The sequence below is a fragment of the Thrips palmi genome, unplaced genomic scaffold (genome assembly GCF_012932325.1).
Source record: "Thrips palmi isolate BJ-2018 unplaced genomic scaffold, TpBJ-2018v1 HiC_scaffold_15, whole genome shotgun sequence".
NCBI classification, from domain to species: domain Eukaryota; kingdom Metazoa; phylum Arthropoda; class Insecta; order Thysanoptera; family Thripidae; genus Thrips; species Thrips palmi.
In genome coordinates, this window is record NW_023144624.1 from 13,214,087 (window position 1) to 13,231,915 (window position 17,829).

General features: G+C 63.1%; 1 protein-coding gene across 1 annotated transcript in view; it reads right to left on the reverse strand.

Annotated features, from left to right (window-relative positions):
- LOC117641721 (calexcitin-2) overlaps positions 1-17,829 on the reverse strand; it is a 37,264-nt gene that overhangs the window by 14,550 nt on the left and 4,885 nt on the right. Inside the window, exon 2 of the mRNA XM_034379274.1 lies at positions 7,741-7,811. Within this exon, the coding sequence (XP_034235165.1) occupies positions 7,741-7,801 (61 nt within the window). The 5' untranslated portion in view covers positions 7,802-7,811. The remainder of the gene's footprint in view (positions 1-7,740; positions 7,812-17,829) is intronic.

Consider the following 17,829-nt stretch of genomic DNA (forward strand, 5'->3'; position numbering starts at 1 on the left):
ATTGGCTTTGTTTGCCATTTCACATGCAAATTCACTTCATTTATGTAAAGCCGCGCGACGCGACGCGGTCCCGGATTGCTGAGTGGCGGCAAGCCGCGGCAAGCGGCACAGCTTCCGATACGCGACTTGGGAGGTCTTTCGCTCGTTGCCTGGCGCGGACTGCGGCGGCCAGGCCTGCGCGTTATCGGCAGGCACGCCACTGCCAATACGGCCCGACAAATTGCCGACAGCTGGGGAAACCTCGCCATCAGCAACAAAAAAAAACATCGCGGGATAAAAAAAAGCACAACTACTTTACATGTTCGACAAAACCAGCCTTGTCACTTTCCCGACTGGCGCGCACCACATGTGTGATTGCGCGGACAGGGGAGCAGGGGACGGGGGTGGGCCCGCAGACTGGCTGCCTGGCTGCTGCGAAGGGGAGCGGGGAGCGAGGCTGCCGACGAAGAGGTGACGAGGCCAGGTTGGGGCGTCGGGGTCGCCGTCATCCGTCTTGATCGCGGCACCGCGGCCAAATAGATTACCTCCACCGCTGTGTTTGAGTAGGGCGCCGCGGTGCGGTGCGGTACGGCAAGGCGCGGCAAGGCGAGGCAAGGCACGGCCAAATTAGGCCGAGAATGGAAAAGAAGAAGGATGAGCCCCCAAAAGCGGCGCGCGCAAATTTCGTCCTCGACGGGCCGACGGGCCAAGGGGCTCAGCGCTGCGATGGGCTTTAATCTCGTTGGCTGGATTTGGAAGGGGCGGCCGCGAGACCCAGGCAAACAGCAACAACAATAGCGACAGCAACAGCAGCAGCAGCAACAACAACAACAACAACATCATCAACAACTGCGAGCAGCGACATTGATGCGCACATGCTGACATGTTGACTCAAAGACCGCTTGGAGTCAAGTCCTCGCCCGGGGCGGGGATGGCGGATGCTCCGTCGCGGCGGTCGCGACGCCGACGAGGCCGCGGTGTGCGACACATCTACTGGGAATGAGCAGGGGGAGGAGGAGAGGGAGGATACTCGTGGGAATGGCTGCCGACTGAGGAAAAGGGCATTTGCTGAACTTTTGCAGCGGAACAGAGGTACGTGCATTCGGTAGGCCACGACAGCCGTGCTGTGCCGAACGGGACAGAACAAATTAGAAAGAAAAGAAGGAGGAGGAGTAGTAACAAGGCATGACGTTCTTCTTTTCCAGCGTGTGGCCGCTTCGTCCTTCGAATGGGCAGACGTCCTAACGAGGATTCCGGCCGTGGGCGCGGTTTGGGGTTCGCGGTTCGCTCGGCGACGTGTGCGGGTGCGGCCCTCGTCCGTGCCTGGGCCGTGCCTGGGCCGTGCCTGGGCCGTGCCTGGGCCGTGCCGTGCCTCAGCCTTCATCGACCAATCCCTCGTAAAAAGCCCGCGGCCCGGTTCGGCACGGCCCGGCGGGAAAATTAATTTGAACAGCGGAGCTCGGCGCTGATTGGACTGCTGCCCCGTCCCGTCCCGCGTGCCGCCCGCCACGCCGGAATCCCTTCACCGGGCGGACAGACAGCTTGAGCAGACGGGGAATATTCGGCGCCTCTCCTCAAATAATAATATTAATAATAAGAATAACACATCGTCATAATGACGTCGGGGAATAGTTCAATTACGAACTCCTCTCGGAAAATGTACATGGCGTTAATTAATGAGAATGGGGCGAGTTAGTGAAAGAGGGCGCGAACGAGGTCCAAACGGCGAGGAGGGGAAAAAAATGATGGAAACTGAAAAATAAAAAGGAATGGAACACAAATTGGAATAAAATGAAGGGAGACGAGCCTGTCGGCGGCACGCTGCAGTCCCCCGCCCGGTGCTGGCAGTGCTGGCAGCCCGCCCAATACCTGGCACGGCACGGCGCGGCAAAAACGCGCCGAACCCACACTGGCCGCACGGCCGGCGGAGGCCAACTTTGGCTCGCTGTGGAGGAACGGCAGCCAGTGGCTCCGCCGCTCCGCCGCCACCGGGGCTGCAGTGCTGCAGGGGACGGCAAGGAAGGAATAAATACGAGGGAAACTGCGATAAAAACCGCGAGCTTCAAATTTCGAACCACAGCGGACATGAACCCAGAAAAGAGTTTTAAAAGTTTTGAAAATGGCGTCACAAGCAGACGCACGTGGTTCTGGCAAACGAGAAGCTCGACGGTCGCGTCGTCTAAAGAAGCGGTGTAAGCAGACGACGACGACGGTGAGCGAGAGACGAGCGGGGGGCGGCGGGGCTCAAGCATCGACAATGGGCAACTGATATCGGGGCATTGAACGGCTCTGGGCTGCTCCGGGCTGCTTTGGCCCACCCAGAGCTCTCTCGCCCCCCCCCCCAAACCAACACACCACGTCTGGCCCCGATTTGGCGACGAAGCCCCGCAACAGACGCAGCCAAAGGCCCTTTATCTGCAGCTGTCGATATGCGGCAAGTTTTGAATGGCACGAAACGACGTGGCGGCGGCGGCATTACCTCAGCAGAAGCAAAAGCACACGCACTCGATCGTGGGTTCGAATCCCGAATCAGATATATTTTTTCATTCTTCCCCTCGGAGGGTTGAGGAATGAGGGAAGCAGGACTGTGCCGCCGCGCGGCGCCCCTGGTCTCCCATTCATCTCGCCACGACACTGGGCCTGGGCCCCCGCGTCCGCGGCCCCACCACCCCGTTGAGGCTGCGCGACGACGCGCTCCGTCTTCTTAGCAGTCTAAACAATATGCCGGCGCGAAAAGAATGCGACAACTTTAATGAAATCCGTTCTGAGAATGCCGAGATTAGACGCGTGGCCGCCCTGCCGGGGATCACCTCCGAGATGGAGTTGGCCAAGTGTCCCAAGGGGGGGGGGGGGGGAGGGGGCCACCGGAGAGAAGCGTCCCCTTTTGTCCTGCCTTATTATTGCGCCGGAGCGGCTAGCCGGGCCGCCCAGGCTGGGAATAAAGTGCGTTCGGAAGGGCCGGGCTCGGCGTAGTTACGTATTTACATATACCCCGGCCGAGTCGGCGGCCCGGCGGTCCGTCCACCGCGAGCGTCGAGCGGCGCGAGCCTCTCCTTTCGGGCGACTCTTGAGCGCTTTCCCGCTCGCTTTGCAGAGCGCTTTCCAGCGGCCGAGCCGCCGGGCTGCCGGCCTCATTCCGGATCTCATTTCGACATTCCCGGATGACCGGCGAGGCTCCGTGCGGCTCGGCCGGCTTGTCCACAAAGCCGGTGAGGACGGGGCGGAGCGGAGAGAGATAGAGGGCGGAGATTTGGGGTGGCGACGGCCGGGCAGGGAGGAGGCCCAACCCTCTCCTTTTTTTCACCCCCGGGGGCGCAGGAAATTTGCCGCGTTCGTGTGGAATAACTCTCGGGGAGTGAAAGTGCAGAACAGAAAGGGAAGGTGCGAGCCTGCAGCCCACGGGGCCACGGGGTCCACGGGACAGAACGAGGGGACCGATTGCTTCCGACTAGCTCTGCCCTTGTCTCCCTCTCTCTTTCTCTCACACACACGCTGTCTCGCTCTCACACACAGACGACATTTCACGCGCCCCTGCCCGCCCCTGCCCGCCCTGCCCGCCCCTGCCCCTCTCTATCTCTCGGCCCATCTTCATTCCTCTTGTCGTAACCCTTTTCACGGCCGACTTTTCGCGGTCCTCCTCCACCTCCCCGTCGTCGTCCTTCTCCACGTCGTCGTCCTCGCCGGGCGGACCGCTCCGCAGTGGCCCAGCGAACCCTCGTCACAGATCTGTGATTTCAGGTGTTGGCGCTGCAGCACACGTGTTGACGGGGCTCACGCGTGGCTGAGTCGGGGCGGGGAAAGGGGAGGGGGAGGGGGCGGCCCGGCGGACGGAAAAACGGGCAAACAGGCAAACTAACAAACACAAGCACGCAAGCACACCAACACACAGACATGGAGAGCAGTCGGCCGAACGAACCCGAACTCCGAGGAGCATGTAGTCCGACCCGACCCGACCAGCCCCGGAGGAGAGTCTTCTCCCCCTCCCCTCCCCTCCCTCCGCGGCACCATGATCCTCTCCGCAGACACGACGTGCGCGACGTGACATTCATGTCGCTTTCAAACTCCCCGCGACCTACATGGCGCGGCGGTGTTTCATTGGCGGCTGCGCCGCGCCGTGACGCGCCGTGACGCGCCGTGACAGCGCGCGGCAACGTGTCACGTAAAACCCGTCCCGCCAATCCCGTTTTGAACTCGTCACGGACGAGTCGCGGACCTGTCCATCACGCCGACGAGACGAACACAGCGCCGCCTTTTTGCATGGCGTACTGGGTGTCACGCTCGACGTGGCGGGGCGGGGCGGGGCGGGCGGGGCGGGCGGGGCGGGGGCGGGGCGGCGGACTCCCACGGTGGGAGACAACGGCGGTGTGGCGGGGCGAGGAGGGTGTTCGGGATATTGCCTGTCTTGGCGGCGGGCTGGCGGCGGGCTGCTGGTGTGTGCCGCGTGCCTCCTGCCTCTGCTTCTCCTTAGAGAGACGTCATCCGTGGCAAGCCGGTGGGCTCGGCGGGGCGCGTCGAGCAGCACCACATGCAGCGGCAAAGATTTATCTAGTGCGGGCGCGGAGCGCGGACGGGCCCGGAGCCTAGCGCCCGGAGCCCAGCCCGCCGGAGCCTAGCGGAGCCTGGAGGGAAAGGAGCACGTAAGGGGCTCCACTGCAAAACGGCGGCCAAACTGTGGCGCCATGACCCTCGACGTCAACGCGCGGAAACACACGCCGATCCCCGACAGTGCAATAACCAAAATGCAGCCTGGTCGGTCTGGCCGGTCGGTGTGGCGCTTGATGAAAGAGCCGCCGATTTTGTCGCTGCACGGCGCGGCACGGCACGGCACTGCATGGAGACAGAGAGGAAATTGGGTGCCCGTTGAGCGGGGTCGGTGAGAGGGGGAAGGGGGAGCGGTCCATATGCGCGGCGCGGCTGTGTTCACATCCAGCGGGTGTTTTATGCGTCGCCCGCCCGTTCTTTTTTATCGTCAAAAGCCCGATACAATTTCACGCATTCCTTGCGCTGCGCGCGCTTGTTCGATGCGAGCGCGCTCGGCACGGATTGCTTGTTGACACGAATGGCAGGCAGGCAGCCAGACACCCCGGCGAATTCCGCTGTACGCGTCCAGCCTGCGTCCAGCCAGCCGCAGCCCGCCAGCCAGCCAGCCCGCCCTCCGCGGCGGTCGAGTGTCATGCCCACAGCGATAAATCCCGTCTGCCAATAGGCGGGCACAGTTATTCGCACGCACTATCCCCACTGTTCGCACTAATGTTGCCAGGCTGCAGCAGCTGCCGCCTGTTTGGAACGGCGCCAGTAAAGACGGGGTGGAGGGAAGCAAGACCACGATGTTTTGCAGCGTACCTGCACTCTGCGCGCCTCCGTGCACTGCGCGGCACTGCGCGCTGCGTGTCGGCGCGGTCGTCACGGACTCGGTTAACTGCTGATCTTGATGATCATGATGATCACCGCCGTGATAATGAACGCGCTGCAGCGGGCCGCGTAAAACAGGCATAAACCGACCGGCACTTCGCAGGAGGCGCACTCCAGGCGTGCTGGGGCGTGCTAGGGCGTGCCCGCCTCGCCTAGAGAGTTGTGCCCACGCTGTACCCGCCGCCGCGAGGAGAGCATCTCGAGACGACCACCGGAAGCGGACAGCAAGGCCACACTCTAAAAAATAATATAGGATTTTGTAACGATCTTGATACAAAATTCTGTAACACGTCAGTCGGATACAAAAATTTGTATCCTTGATCCTAAATTCTGTATCACGTCAAGAATGTTACGAATTTACGAATCAGTGCTTCAAAATTCTAAAACTGATACAAAATTCTGTACTTTTCGTTTCAATATTCACAATCAGTGATATAGTTCCATGTAAAAATGCGATCTTTATGCAAATAACTGTAACTGATACAGAAAACCGTACATATCGTTACAAGTTTACATATCGTCTGATGCAAAAATTAATAACGCAAATTTAAAGTCAAATTACGAGCTTAATTCTAACATCACAGTTGATCAGGCGAAAAGTCCTAACGTGGGGCATAGTACTTTAGAAGCTTCGGGCCAGGAACTCTAACTGTCGCGCCGCAGGGCTCGTTTCCCACCACTACTGGGCATGCAGCGTGCCCGCTCGGTGTCATCGACAGTCTGAGGCGTGCCTCCCATACGGCGCTGTGGCGCAAGCGGTAGCATGCGGAGCTGGCAATCCGGGGGACCGGGGTTCGGTTCCGGAGAACGCAGCTCGGTTTCTCCGGGTTTTCGGGAGCACAGGCGCGACGGAGCGAACGTGTAGGAATGAACGATCGTTGAGATTCAAATTTTGTTTATAAAACGACAAATTTTTCTGATTTTTGCATTGCAGAATTCTGTAACCGGGAAACAGTTTACCGTGACGCGTGATATAAAATTTTGTATCAGTGCTGATACAAAATTCTGTAACATTTGTAGTGGAAATTACTGCGTAACCATGTTACAGAATTTTGTATTGAATTTTTTTGAGTGCACCGCGTCAATGCCACCCCCATTCCCTTCCTACCGTTTCCAGTGTAAGAGCGTTTGGCGGGGATACATGTCAAATGTCCGTGTCCGATGATGGAGGGTGTGTGCCTCGCCACAGACGTGCCGCGGCGCCATCGCCGGCCGGCCGGCCTGCAAAAGTTGGCCTGCCTCTCCGGACTCCGGACGCGGTCGTCGCGGTCGCGCCAAGCAAGTTTAACGCGTGCGGATCAAGTTGACGACACTTGCCAACGACTCGCCGCGGAGCTGCGGACGGCCGACTTCCGAAATACCCGCTGATGGGCCTGATGGGCCTGATGGGCCGAGGGGGCGATAAACGCTGCTTGGCGCCGCGGCCGCTGGAGGGCGCTAGCGGCGCGGTGGCGGCGCGGTGGCGCGCGGAGGGGCCAAGGGACGCGGCGCTACGCGGCACCAGCTCGTCAGCCAGGTGCGGCTCGCGGGGCTCCACGGCTCCCCTGTCAAACATCGCCGCATTAATATTTGAAGCCCGCCACGCCCCGCCGCCCCGGCCCGCCCCGCTCTGCCACGCCCCTCTCGAGACCACGGTGACGGCGGCGAAGCCTTCCAAGACAAGAGGCCCCGGCCGGCCCAGGCCTTGGCCGCGAAGCTGAGTGAGCCACGTCGGCGTTTTGCAGTTACGCAACGAAGGCGATACGCCTCCTCCACGACGACTGACCCCTGTCTCAAAGCGACCCTCCCCCCGCCTCCAAGTCCCCCACAGGGGTGTCCGCTTCGTGGAATTCCTCTGACCGACTTTGTCGAGGGGCCAGAGCAGCGCCAGGTCGGGCGCACGGTGGCAGGTGTACAATTGTATCACCCCTCCCCCCCTCCGCTACGCCACCCCGCCCCCCCCACCCCCACCCGCCTGCTGACAAGTCGTTATTAAGGTCGCTCGGTTGAATCAAAGTTCGGCCGGCTAAACACGTCGCCCCGCCGCCGTGCGTAGAGCAGTGCGGCAGTGGGGGAGGCCGCTTTAATGAAGGAACCAGAGCAACCAGAGGAACCAGAGGAACCAGAGGAACCAGAGCAACCAGAGGAACCAGAGGAACCAGAGCAACCAGAGGAACCAGAGGAACCACCTGCTGCAGCCCTGCCACGCCAGCCAGGGACGCAGTAGTTACTGTATTTCGCTCACGGAAACGACTTTCACCCCGGACTTGCCCGCTGGATTTCGTGGTCCCTCCGGTTCGTAGACAACAGCCTGACAGATGTCGCCTAAAAAGAAAAATATTCACAAAAAAAAACTTTTGAAAATCTTACCAAAGAAGACGTTGAAGATGTAGAGGAGTTTCTTCTTGCGGAATTCGGAGATGCTGGTCATCGTGGAGGGCCTGCAACACACGGAACACATGGACCTCAGTATTATTATTTTTCGCTCGCAGCCAACAAGAACAACCTCGCCGCCTACATGGGAAAGTGCGATAAATTATTACGAAGATTGCGTCTGGCCGAGCAGCTGGGAAAGACGCGTCGCAAATTAGCCGTGTGTCCGTGTGTGTGTGTGTGTGTGTGTGTGTGTGTGTGTCCGCCTGTTTCTGTGTGTGTGTGTGTCGTTGTGTGTGCTTGTGTGCGTGTCTGGATCCTATTCTCAGACGACGAAGACGAATTCGGTGTCTCGGTGGCGCGGGAGATGGGGGTCCTGGAGTCCTGGCTCGTCGCAAAGCTCCATGATGAGCACCAGTTGTCACAGTGTGGCGTGGCGGCGCCCACAGCCATGCAGGCCCACCCCTGTCCGGCGACCCCGACCCAGGACACACACACACACACACACACACACACACACACACACACACACACACACACACACACACACACACACACAAGTAGTTGGTGCACTCCACCATCCATCTGCCTCTGCTGCATGTCTCAGACCGCGGACGCGTCGGAGGTGTCCGGGATGAAGCGGGGCCTAAGTGTGCGCGCGTCGGTGTGAGTGGGGAGTCTTTATGTGCCTGCCTGTGCGAAACGCATGCCTGCGTGCCCGCCACAAGGTCTGCGCTGCACAACGGCACGGGGCTAAACTCTCTTATTTCACGGGTCCCCGCCTCCAGCGTGCTTTGGCGCCCCTTCTTGTGTGTGTGTGTGTGTGTGTGTGTGTGTGTGTGTGTGTGTGTGTGTGTGTGTGAACCTGCTGCAGTGGCTGTTTTGCCGTTGAGCCAAACCAGGGGCGCCAGGGTTGCCAGCCAGGCCTACCAAAGGCAAGGAAAGTCGGTGCCGTGTAACTCTGAGCCGCGCCGAACCACCGGAACCACCGGAACCACCGCAGCGTAGAGTCCGAGGCCGCAGCACCGTGAGCACCGCGCACCGCTCGCGGCTCACACTCTACACGGCCTGCCCGCCCTGCGGCCCTGCGGCACTACACGGCCTACCGTGACCAGCCCGCTGCGCCTCCGGCCCCGCCCGGTAGCTCTGGGCTGGGCTTTGTGCTGCTCGGCCCCCGTGCTCGGACGAGGGACCGCTTGGCCTGCACTGCCAGCGGGCTGGCCGGCCGGCGGAACCGGAAAAAACATAAACGGGAAAGAAATGTTCAAAAATAAATTGGGACGAGGAGTAAGTGAATAAGCGGGACGTACTTCCTCGAAAACTGCAGGCTTGGCGTGGCCCGGTCGGTGCCCGCCCGGCTCGAGGCAGTTAGCAGTCTGCGGTGCTCAGAAATGGCATAAACGAAATGAGACACCGAGGGGGAGGGGGCCGCCGTCCGACTGCGCGACGATAATTAATGTACAAACAGTGCCTTGCCTTCCCTTCCGCCCGCCCCGCCCCGCCCCGCCCCGCCCCGCCCCGCCCCGCCCCGCCCCGCCCCCGCTCAGACCGTGTTCCTCCCTGTCCGGCGGCGCGGCGGCGCGGCCACTCCACTCGGCCGGCTAAATGGCGACTCATTAGACGCGGCGTCCTTCGTTAAATCCCAGCAGACTGCCCAGCAGACTGCAGGCTGGGGCTTAGCGTCTGCGTCTCGCGACGCGTCCCGTCCGCCGGCTGGCAGGCAAGCAGGCAGGCAGGCAGGCAGGCAGGCAGGCCCCCCAGCCGCCGCGACGTGTGCAAACTGCCGTTTCATTCAGTTAATCCTCCCGGCATTGGTGACGACAAAAGCATGAGCGACGGCATTAGAGGACGCCGCCCCACGCTGGACGCGATGTCACAGAAAGCCCTCTTCACGCACGCAGACACGCGCGCGCACACATACACCATACCCCCCCCCCCACACACACACACACAGACACATGTCCGACGCCTTGGGATCACCACCACGCCCCACCCCGCCCCGCCCCACCCCGCCCTGCCCTGGTCCTGCTGCCGGCCTGCGCCCACTCCTATCCCCATTCTAGTTCACGGCGACTTTATTGAATCGGGAGTGCAGGGACAGAGGGTGCCGCTTCCTCGGTGGCGATAGGGCAGCCCTGCTGTGTGTGTGTGTGTGTGTGTGTGTGTGTGTGTGTGTGTGTGTGTGTGTTGTGTGTGTGTGTGTGTGTGTGTGTGTGTGTGTGTGGTCTGGCTGAATAAACAATGCGGCACACTTACTGCTCCTGAAGCCAGCCTAGGCTGCCGAGGCTGCTGGCGTAGGCAGTGGCGGGGCACCCCAAAGCCCCACAGAGATAGGACAAGGCCTGCCTGCCTGCAGGCTCATTCCGAGCCGCAGGACGCGTCGGTCTGTCTCTCTCGCACTCACACGGAGCGGCGGAGCGGCCCGTGAGTGCGAGAGGGAGCGAGAGTCCCTCCCGTTCGGAATCAGTCTGCCTAGGCCCACCGCAAAGGGCGGAGCCAGCAACCACACTATCTGCCACCTCTCCGCTCGCCCGTCTGTCTGTCTGTCTGCCCGAGTGTCTGTCCGCCCGTCTGCTTGTTGGTTTGAGTGTTTGTCTGAGTGTTCGTTTGTGTGTCTTTCGCCTCCCTTCCTTCGAGAAGACATTGTTGGAACTCCGCCGCGCCCCTCCACCCCGCGCGCCGCGCGCTCCCTGCGGTTGTTCCCCAGCCCGTGCAGTTGTTGTATCCGGTCTTCAAAAGAACAGAGGGAAGACCGAAACCACTGAAAAAGATGCAACCCCGAAAAACTTGACCGCCACACGGCGCTGCTCGGTGTCGCCAGTGGTGTGGCCCATGCCGGCGGGGCCAGCCAAGGGGGGCCCAGGGCAGGGCGGGGCCTCGCGGCGTCCACGCGTCCCGCGTTTTCAATCACAATCGCGTATTGACGCGGCGCCGCTCTCCAGCCGTAATCCGAGCAAACGGCAGCGGGGCGCGGCGGGCCGGCTCTCATCGCGAATCGCAACAAATGGCTGCATCAGTGCGGCGCCGCTCCACGCCGCTCCGAGCGCGCGCCGCCGCACGCTGCACGCCCCCTCCGCATTTATTATCCTCGCCTCCCTCTTTTCCGAAAGCATGGAAGCGTGGTGTTTGCCCAGACGAAATGCGCATTCTTTCTTCATCGTAATGAACACTTCCTCTTTTGTGTGTGAGTGTGCGCGCGCGCGCGCGTGCGTGTGTGTGTGTGTGTGTGTGTGTGTGTGTGTAGTGTTGCAAACAATGGCGGACGCCCCCCAATTACTTGCCGGCATAAATCAATGAGTCTCTCCGCGTGCTTCACAATGCTTGCCCTCCCCACCCTCCCTCCCCCTCCCCCCTCCCCTCCCCCCTCCCCCCCTCCCTCCTCCCCTTTCACCGTTACACAGTGCGTTCGGTAATTCATCATGGCAGCGTTTTGCAACCAAATTGTCGGCTCGGTTTTACGACGGCTGTTCAAATCCGAGTGCCGTGCCGTGCAGTGCAGTGCCATGGCAGTGCAGCGGTGTCTGCGGATTTACGGCGCTGCGCGAATCGCTCGGCGCGGTTGGCCGTTTTTCCGTTATGGCACACTGTAGAGCCGGACGAGGGCGGCAGGCAGACAGGCAGACAGGCAGGCCGGCTGCCTCGACCGCCCCGCCTACCTTAAGGCAGCCATTTCGGATGCAAAGGCAAGCCAAGGCAAGCCAAGGCAAGCCAAGGCAAGCAGGGGTGGCAAAGCTCAGCTCCGCGCCGTCCGCACTATACTCGCAGGGCGGGACTAATCTAGATCTGCAGGCCACTCCCAAACCACCACGTTGCAACCCCGTACTTTTTACCGCGTCTCCGCAGGCGCTGTCTGTCTGTCTGTCTGTCTGTCTGTCTGTCTGTCTGTCTGCGTGTCTGTCTGTCTGTGTGTGTGTGTGTGTCTGTGTGTCTGTCTGTCTGTCTGTCTGTCTGTCTGTCTGTCTGTCTGTCTGTCTGTTGTCTGTCTGTCTTCTGCCTGTCTGTTTGTGTGTTTGTTTGCCTGTCCTCGTGCTTCTATGCTGTGGCAACGGAGGCCTCCATTTTTCCCCCGCCGCCAGCGCGGGGTGGCAGCAGAAGGACGGACGTCGTCGGGGGCGGCGGGGGGCGGCGGGGGGCAGCGGGGGGCGGTGCGCCACCACTGGAGGCTGAAACTGGATTTTCGGTCTGCCTAGCTGAGCTGGCCCAGCCCGAGCCCAGCCCGAGCCCAGCCCGTTTCAAGTCAAACGGAGCGTGGCCGACAACTTGCCAAATCCGTGGCGTGACGTGGCTGTGTGCCGCTGGTGCCTGTTGATACGCGGCGAGCAGCTCGCAGCAGCTGTCGTCAACTTTGTGGCAACTTTCCGGGAAAGTCCCATGACGCCGAGTCGGCGCGGATCTAAGCCTACCGCGAAAAAGGAAAACTCAAATGAAAGAGAAAGCAGTCGTTTTGGGGGACGTCATTCGTGGATCGACTTCAATTTCCCCATTTGGCAAAACTTTCAGTATATAAATCGGCCTTTAAAAAAAACATTGGAAAAATACGAGTGCGGTTTGCTGTCCTGATTGAAATGTGACAGCGCGGGCTGTTTGTAGGCGCTCTGTGGCGGCGCGCCGCTTACTACGGAAACCCTCCGAAACCGGACATGTATCAGTGAATATGGTATCGAAATCCTCCCCTCTCCCTCCCCGCTGTCGGCGCGTCGGCCCGCCGTCGGCCCGTCGGCGCGCTGTGAGTGATGGCCCCTGGACCCGATAAGGCAACACGACACAATGCGGCCCGGCCGCGAGGGCCGCGAGGAGGCGGCGGAGGCCGTGGCGAAGGTGCCCAGGTTATTTGAAAGGGCCTCGGCGGGCCTGGAGGTGTCGGCCTCGGCGCGGAAGCCCTTACCAGTGTGGGGCGGCGGGGCCCTTCGCCTGGTTGACGGAGGGTGATCCATGTGATCTATCGCGCGTATACGACAGCCCCACCACGGCGGCACCACGGCGGCGGCCTCCATGGGCGGCCTGCGGGGCGAGCGGAGGGCGAAAGGTTGTCGGCGGGGAGATTGGTGGCTGTGTAGCCGCAGGCCCTCACAGGCTGTGCCTGGCTGTGCCTGGCTGTGCCTGGCTGTGCCTGGCTGTGTCCGCCTCGCTGTTGCCGCACGCGTACCGCGTACACTGGAAATCCGAAACAAACCGGGCGGGGCTGACGTCTGCGGCCGCATGATGGAGACGCGCCCGGCCCGCAGCCAGCCAGCGAGCCAGCCCGATCGGTCACCCGGTGACAGAGCAACAATGCGACGGCTGTGGAGTCCGAGTCCGGCAGTCCGGGACTCTGGGGGGCAGGAAACCAGGTTAGCACTGCCGGGCCGGGCCCTGCAGGCCTCCTGCCGCTGGGCTGGCTGGGCTGGCTGGGCTGCTCCACGGGAGGTGATGACGGCAGGGCTATCTGGGCCAGCAGCGCATCAGCGCGGCACCGACTTGGATAGATGGAGGCGAGAGGGTGGGGCGGGGCGGGGCGGGGCGGGGCGAGCATCTTCCAATTACTGTAAGTCCAAATGCAATCTCTCTAATGCCCGGTCCGGACTGCCTGCTGGAAGACAGGTCAGACAGAGAGACACAGAGCAGCCCGCCGAGGCAGCGAATGCAGAGTCGTTGGCTCGACACATTTCCGGCATACTTGACCGCGTCCCGACTGCCGCGTCCCGCGAGGTACAAGAAAGTGTCCGGGACCCACCCACTCCGGGCCGCCGGGTCCTTGGCCGGGCCCCTGGCCGGCATGGCCGGGCAGCGCGCTCGATTCAATTTGCAGTGGCGGTGGCGCGGTGGCGGGCGTCGCGACGAAGGGCGCTAAATCTTGCAGCGACAGCAATCGGTCAGAGAGGCGTGGGGCGACCGGCGGACCGGTGTGGACCGGCGGCAGCTGCTATATATACAGGGCCATCACGTGTGGCGGGCTCGCGTCCAGCCGCGTCCACGCGGCGTCCCCGGGGTGTCGTGAACCCGGTGGAGGCCGGGTCGGGGCAGAGGCCCGGACGGAGGCCTGAGACGCCTCGTCGGCCTCGGCCGGGCCTCAGCCGGCGGCAGAGCGCCGTGACGGCAGGCAGGCCCGCCACACTTGGCTGCACCGAGGCTGCCTACCTCGCCATGTGTCTCGTCCACCTCGCCGTCCGTCCGACCGTCCGGCCGACCGCTTGGCGTTGCGCTGGCTAAGCACCACTGCACTGTCGGCAGGCCGGCAGGGCGGCGGGGGAGCAGCGCGCTATCTTCGTTGTATCCTCGTTCTGCGATCCGGTCACCATGAAGGGGTCGGGAATATATAGGCCGAGGTCGGGGGCGGATCCGGTGGCCGGGCGTCGCCGGGCGTGGAGTGGGGCGCGGACGGAGCGGCCGGGGGTCGTGTGATATGAGACAGCAGGAAGTTGCCGCATTGGCGCAGCAGCAACCACGGGGCACGGGGAGACCTCCGGCTTGCCTCCGGTGGCCTTTTGTGTGCCCGCCAGTTTTGAGACATCAGCAGTTGTCTTCCCTTCCACCCCGCCATTTGAGAGCCAGAGCGGTGACGTTTGGTTGGCAAGCCTGAGAACTGCGGCGCGGAAAGGGCAGGGGGGGGGGGGGGCGAGGTGGACCCCGAAAAGATGGGACTGTACAGTGGTACCAAACCCTTTAAAGGGAGACCGCGGCGGGAAGCCAGTCGACAGACTGCATGCAAAAGGGGGAGAGGGGAGGGGAATGGACGAGGCGCTGTTTGCCCGTGTCACTTTTGGGCGCCCTGATGCAGGGCAATGCAGAGCGGCCCCGGGTGGCCGATGCGGTTGGCACCACTGCACCAATGGCACCGACGGCCACCGACGGCCACCAACGGGCACCAATGACATAATGCTGGTTTTGTCGCTCCAGTTGGCAACACTGCAGCCGCAGCGCAGCGCGGCGCTCGGCGTGGCCTCGGCGTGGCCCGCAGCCAACCTGCCACTTCATTATAATTAATCGCGAGCTCGGTATCTCCGTTCGAATTTGGCCGCCTGCCGCCGTTTCGCGGCCGATTGTTTTGAGCCGGGTGGAACACACACGCGCGACCAGTGGGTGAAAGAGCGGCCGTGGGAGCGAGCGCGATGCCCGATCCCGGCACGGCGACCTGTGCTTTTACTTTTACGCGGCAATGTTGGCAATTCTGGTGGAAGGGTCAAACTCGCTCGTGTTGGAACTACGAGCCATCCCTGCGGAGCGGTGCGGCGGCACGGCGGCGGAGTGCGGGAGGGGGAAGGGACGGGGAGCGCGTGAGCGGGCTTTTGCATTTAGTAGGATTTTGATAACGAAATTTGGCCCTTCGTGCTGGGAAGTGGGGGCGGGGGCGGCGGGAGGGTACAGGCGAGCGGTGGCGGTGTGGGGCGGGGCGGGGCGCGGCGGGTCGTCGCCTAGTCTGCTAGTGGCAGGTGAACAGCCCAGATGTACGCCCAGCCCCCTCCGCAACAACCCCGGCAGGCGCGGGGAGCACGTCTATTTTATTTTTTGCGACGGCCTTGCTTCGCCTTGCTTCGCCTTGCTTCGCTTGCCGCCTTGCCCGCCTTGCCCCTTGCCTCGCCTTGCTTCGCCTTGCTCGGTGCGGCTACGGAGGCTCCGTCTTGGACGGGGTAAGACCATTAGCCAGCAAGAACCTATTGCAAGCACACCAGCGGGCTGCACGCCGCTTTTTCCCACAAACTGAAAACGCGTGGTGGCGCCAACGAAGAGGGAGGAGGCGAGCACTTGGGAGTGAAGGGTGCGCGTCTCCCCGGCCCCAGTCAGGCGGCGAAGCAGCAGGGCGTATGAGGCGCGTCGGCCTCAGCTGGAGTGGCGATTCTGTCTCTGTCACTCTGCCGACTGATTCCGCTCGTCGCTGTCGTCGCTCGGTCCGTCGCACCCACGGGCGCCTCGCGTGCTGGAGCGAGCGAGACAGAGCGAGAGGGGGATGGGGCGGCGAAACGCTGGGCGGAATCAGTCTCCGGTCCCTTCTGCGACACTGCCCGGCCCGGCCGGCGCCGCGCACCTCGCTGAGTGCCATTTGGGGATTGAGATATCGCGCCTATCCTCCCGGCCGGTGGGCCGCGTCCTCGCCGTCCTCGCCGTCCTCGCCGTCCTCACTGTCCTCGCCGTCCTCGCCGTCCTCGCCGTCCTCACTGTCCTCGCCGTCCTCGCCGTCCTCGCCGTCCTCGCCGTCCACGCCGTCCTCGCTATCGGGGCCACTGAACAATTAGCCGCACGGCCCTCACTCAGCCTCGCTCACCCCCCGGCCGGGCCTTCCGGTCGCCGGGCGGGGCGGGGTGAGGCAGGGCGGGGCAGGGCGGGGCAGGGCGGGGCAGGGCGAGCCGCCCAAATGCACATATACTCCAACCAGCCAGCCAACAGTGTGACGCCTGACAGGTGGAGCGACTGCTGGGTCAGGTGAGCGTGGCGTTGTGCTGCCCGCCCCGCCCCTGTCCCTTTTGCATACAACCGATGCACCCCCGCCCCGCCACGCCACTCCAAGCCGCTGCGCGAGCCGCGTGCCGGCCCGGTGACATTCAGCATTGTGCGAATGTCCGCCCCGCCGCCCCGCCCGCCCCACCCGCCCCGCCTTCCAGGACGGCTCCAGCGGAAATTTGAATGGAAGAGTTAGTGGCGGCGCGTGGTCGCTTTGCGGCTCTACGGATCCGCGGCCCCGCGGCCCCGCGGCAGGGCGCCACACTGCTGTGCCGTCTCTCTTTACGAGGTGCCGCCTGGCCGCGCCTGCCCGCCTTGTTGCGGCGATGAAGGCCATCGTGTTTGACGGAGGTGGCGGCGCGCGGCAGTGTCAATGGGCGAGGCCCTGGCCGCCGCCTCCGGGCCCGGGGCGTGGCGGGGCGTGGCGGGGCGTGGCGGGGCGTGGCGGGGCGTGGCGGGGCGTGGCGGGGCGTGGCGGGCGCGGGCGGGGCGTGGCGGGGCTGCGCAAAGCATTGGGTGTGGCGCGGCGCGGGCGGGGCAGGCGGGGCAGGCGGGGCGGTGCGTAAAGAACTGCTTTCACGACCGCAGGGGGAGCTTAACAAACAACATCTTGGCGAAACACGACCGCCGGCGCGGTCCTCGGCAGGAAGACGCTCCGAGTGCCGTCCGGGTCGGCCGGGGCAGTGAGGGTGGGGGAGGGGAGGGGGAGTCCACGCCTCTCGCGCTGCTTCTTCTGTGGCTCGCGTTCGAGTGGGTTCGCTTTTCCGGCCATGTGCTCGTCGCGAACTCTGGCTCAAGTTGGGAAAGTAAGGTTTCCGATGCCGCGCCTGGCTGCCACGCCGCGGGGCTGCTCTGCCTGCTCTGCCTGCCGGCCCGGCGTGGTGCCGTGGCGCCGTGCAACCGAGCGGCAATCGCCCCCCGCGGTATTCGCTGTTCACCGTTCGCGTAATGAGACCGTTATTTTCGACCGGGTCGTTAAGAATTCGCGGGAACGGCGGCCATGCGTCCCGGTGCACTGCCAACAAGCGGCGCTGGGCCGGAGGCAGCCAGAGGCGGTGGGGAGCCAACTCGAGTTTTCGGCACTGGGTCAGTGCAGTCCAGTCGGGGTCAGTGGGGTCGTTGGGCGTGGGTCTGCCCTGACGGGGGCTGGAGGCCTTTGCCTTCACGCCCCTCGAGACCCGTTTCCTCGTGCTCAGGCCAAGCGGGCCGTCGCAGCAGGCCTCGCCTCGCCCTCTTCCTAGGTGGAGGCCGCGCGGGAGGCGGCCGCCACAGCCTCTGCCGTCCTCGGCCGCTGGCCCTGTTTTAGTGCCCCCGGGCGCCGCGTGGCCGCGTCGGAGTGCCAGCGCATATATTAGCATTAACCGGCCTCGGCGGCGGGGACAACACGCTGTGAGGACCGGGGCAGGGCAGGGCCAGGGCGGCAGCACCAATTATCGCGGCCAGAATGAAAATGGTGTTCGCCTCGTCCAGGGCGCCCCGCGCGGCCAGCGCGCCCTGCTGGGGGACGGCCAGTTGCAGCAAGCAAGCAGTGCCGCTCCAGTGTCGCTGGTCGGAATGACCGCGCGAACACGCGCCCAGACGCACGCCCACACTGACACACTCACACCCGCGCGCCTACAGTGACAGCCTCGCCTCACACTCGCACACTTACTCCGAGACACTCTATGCGCT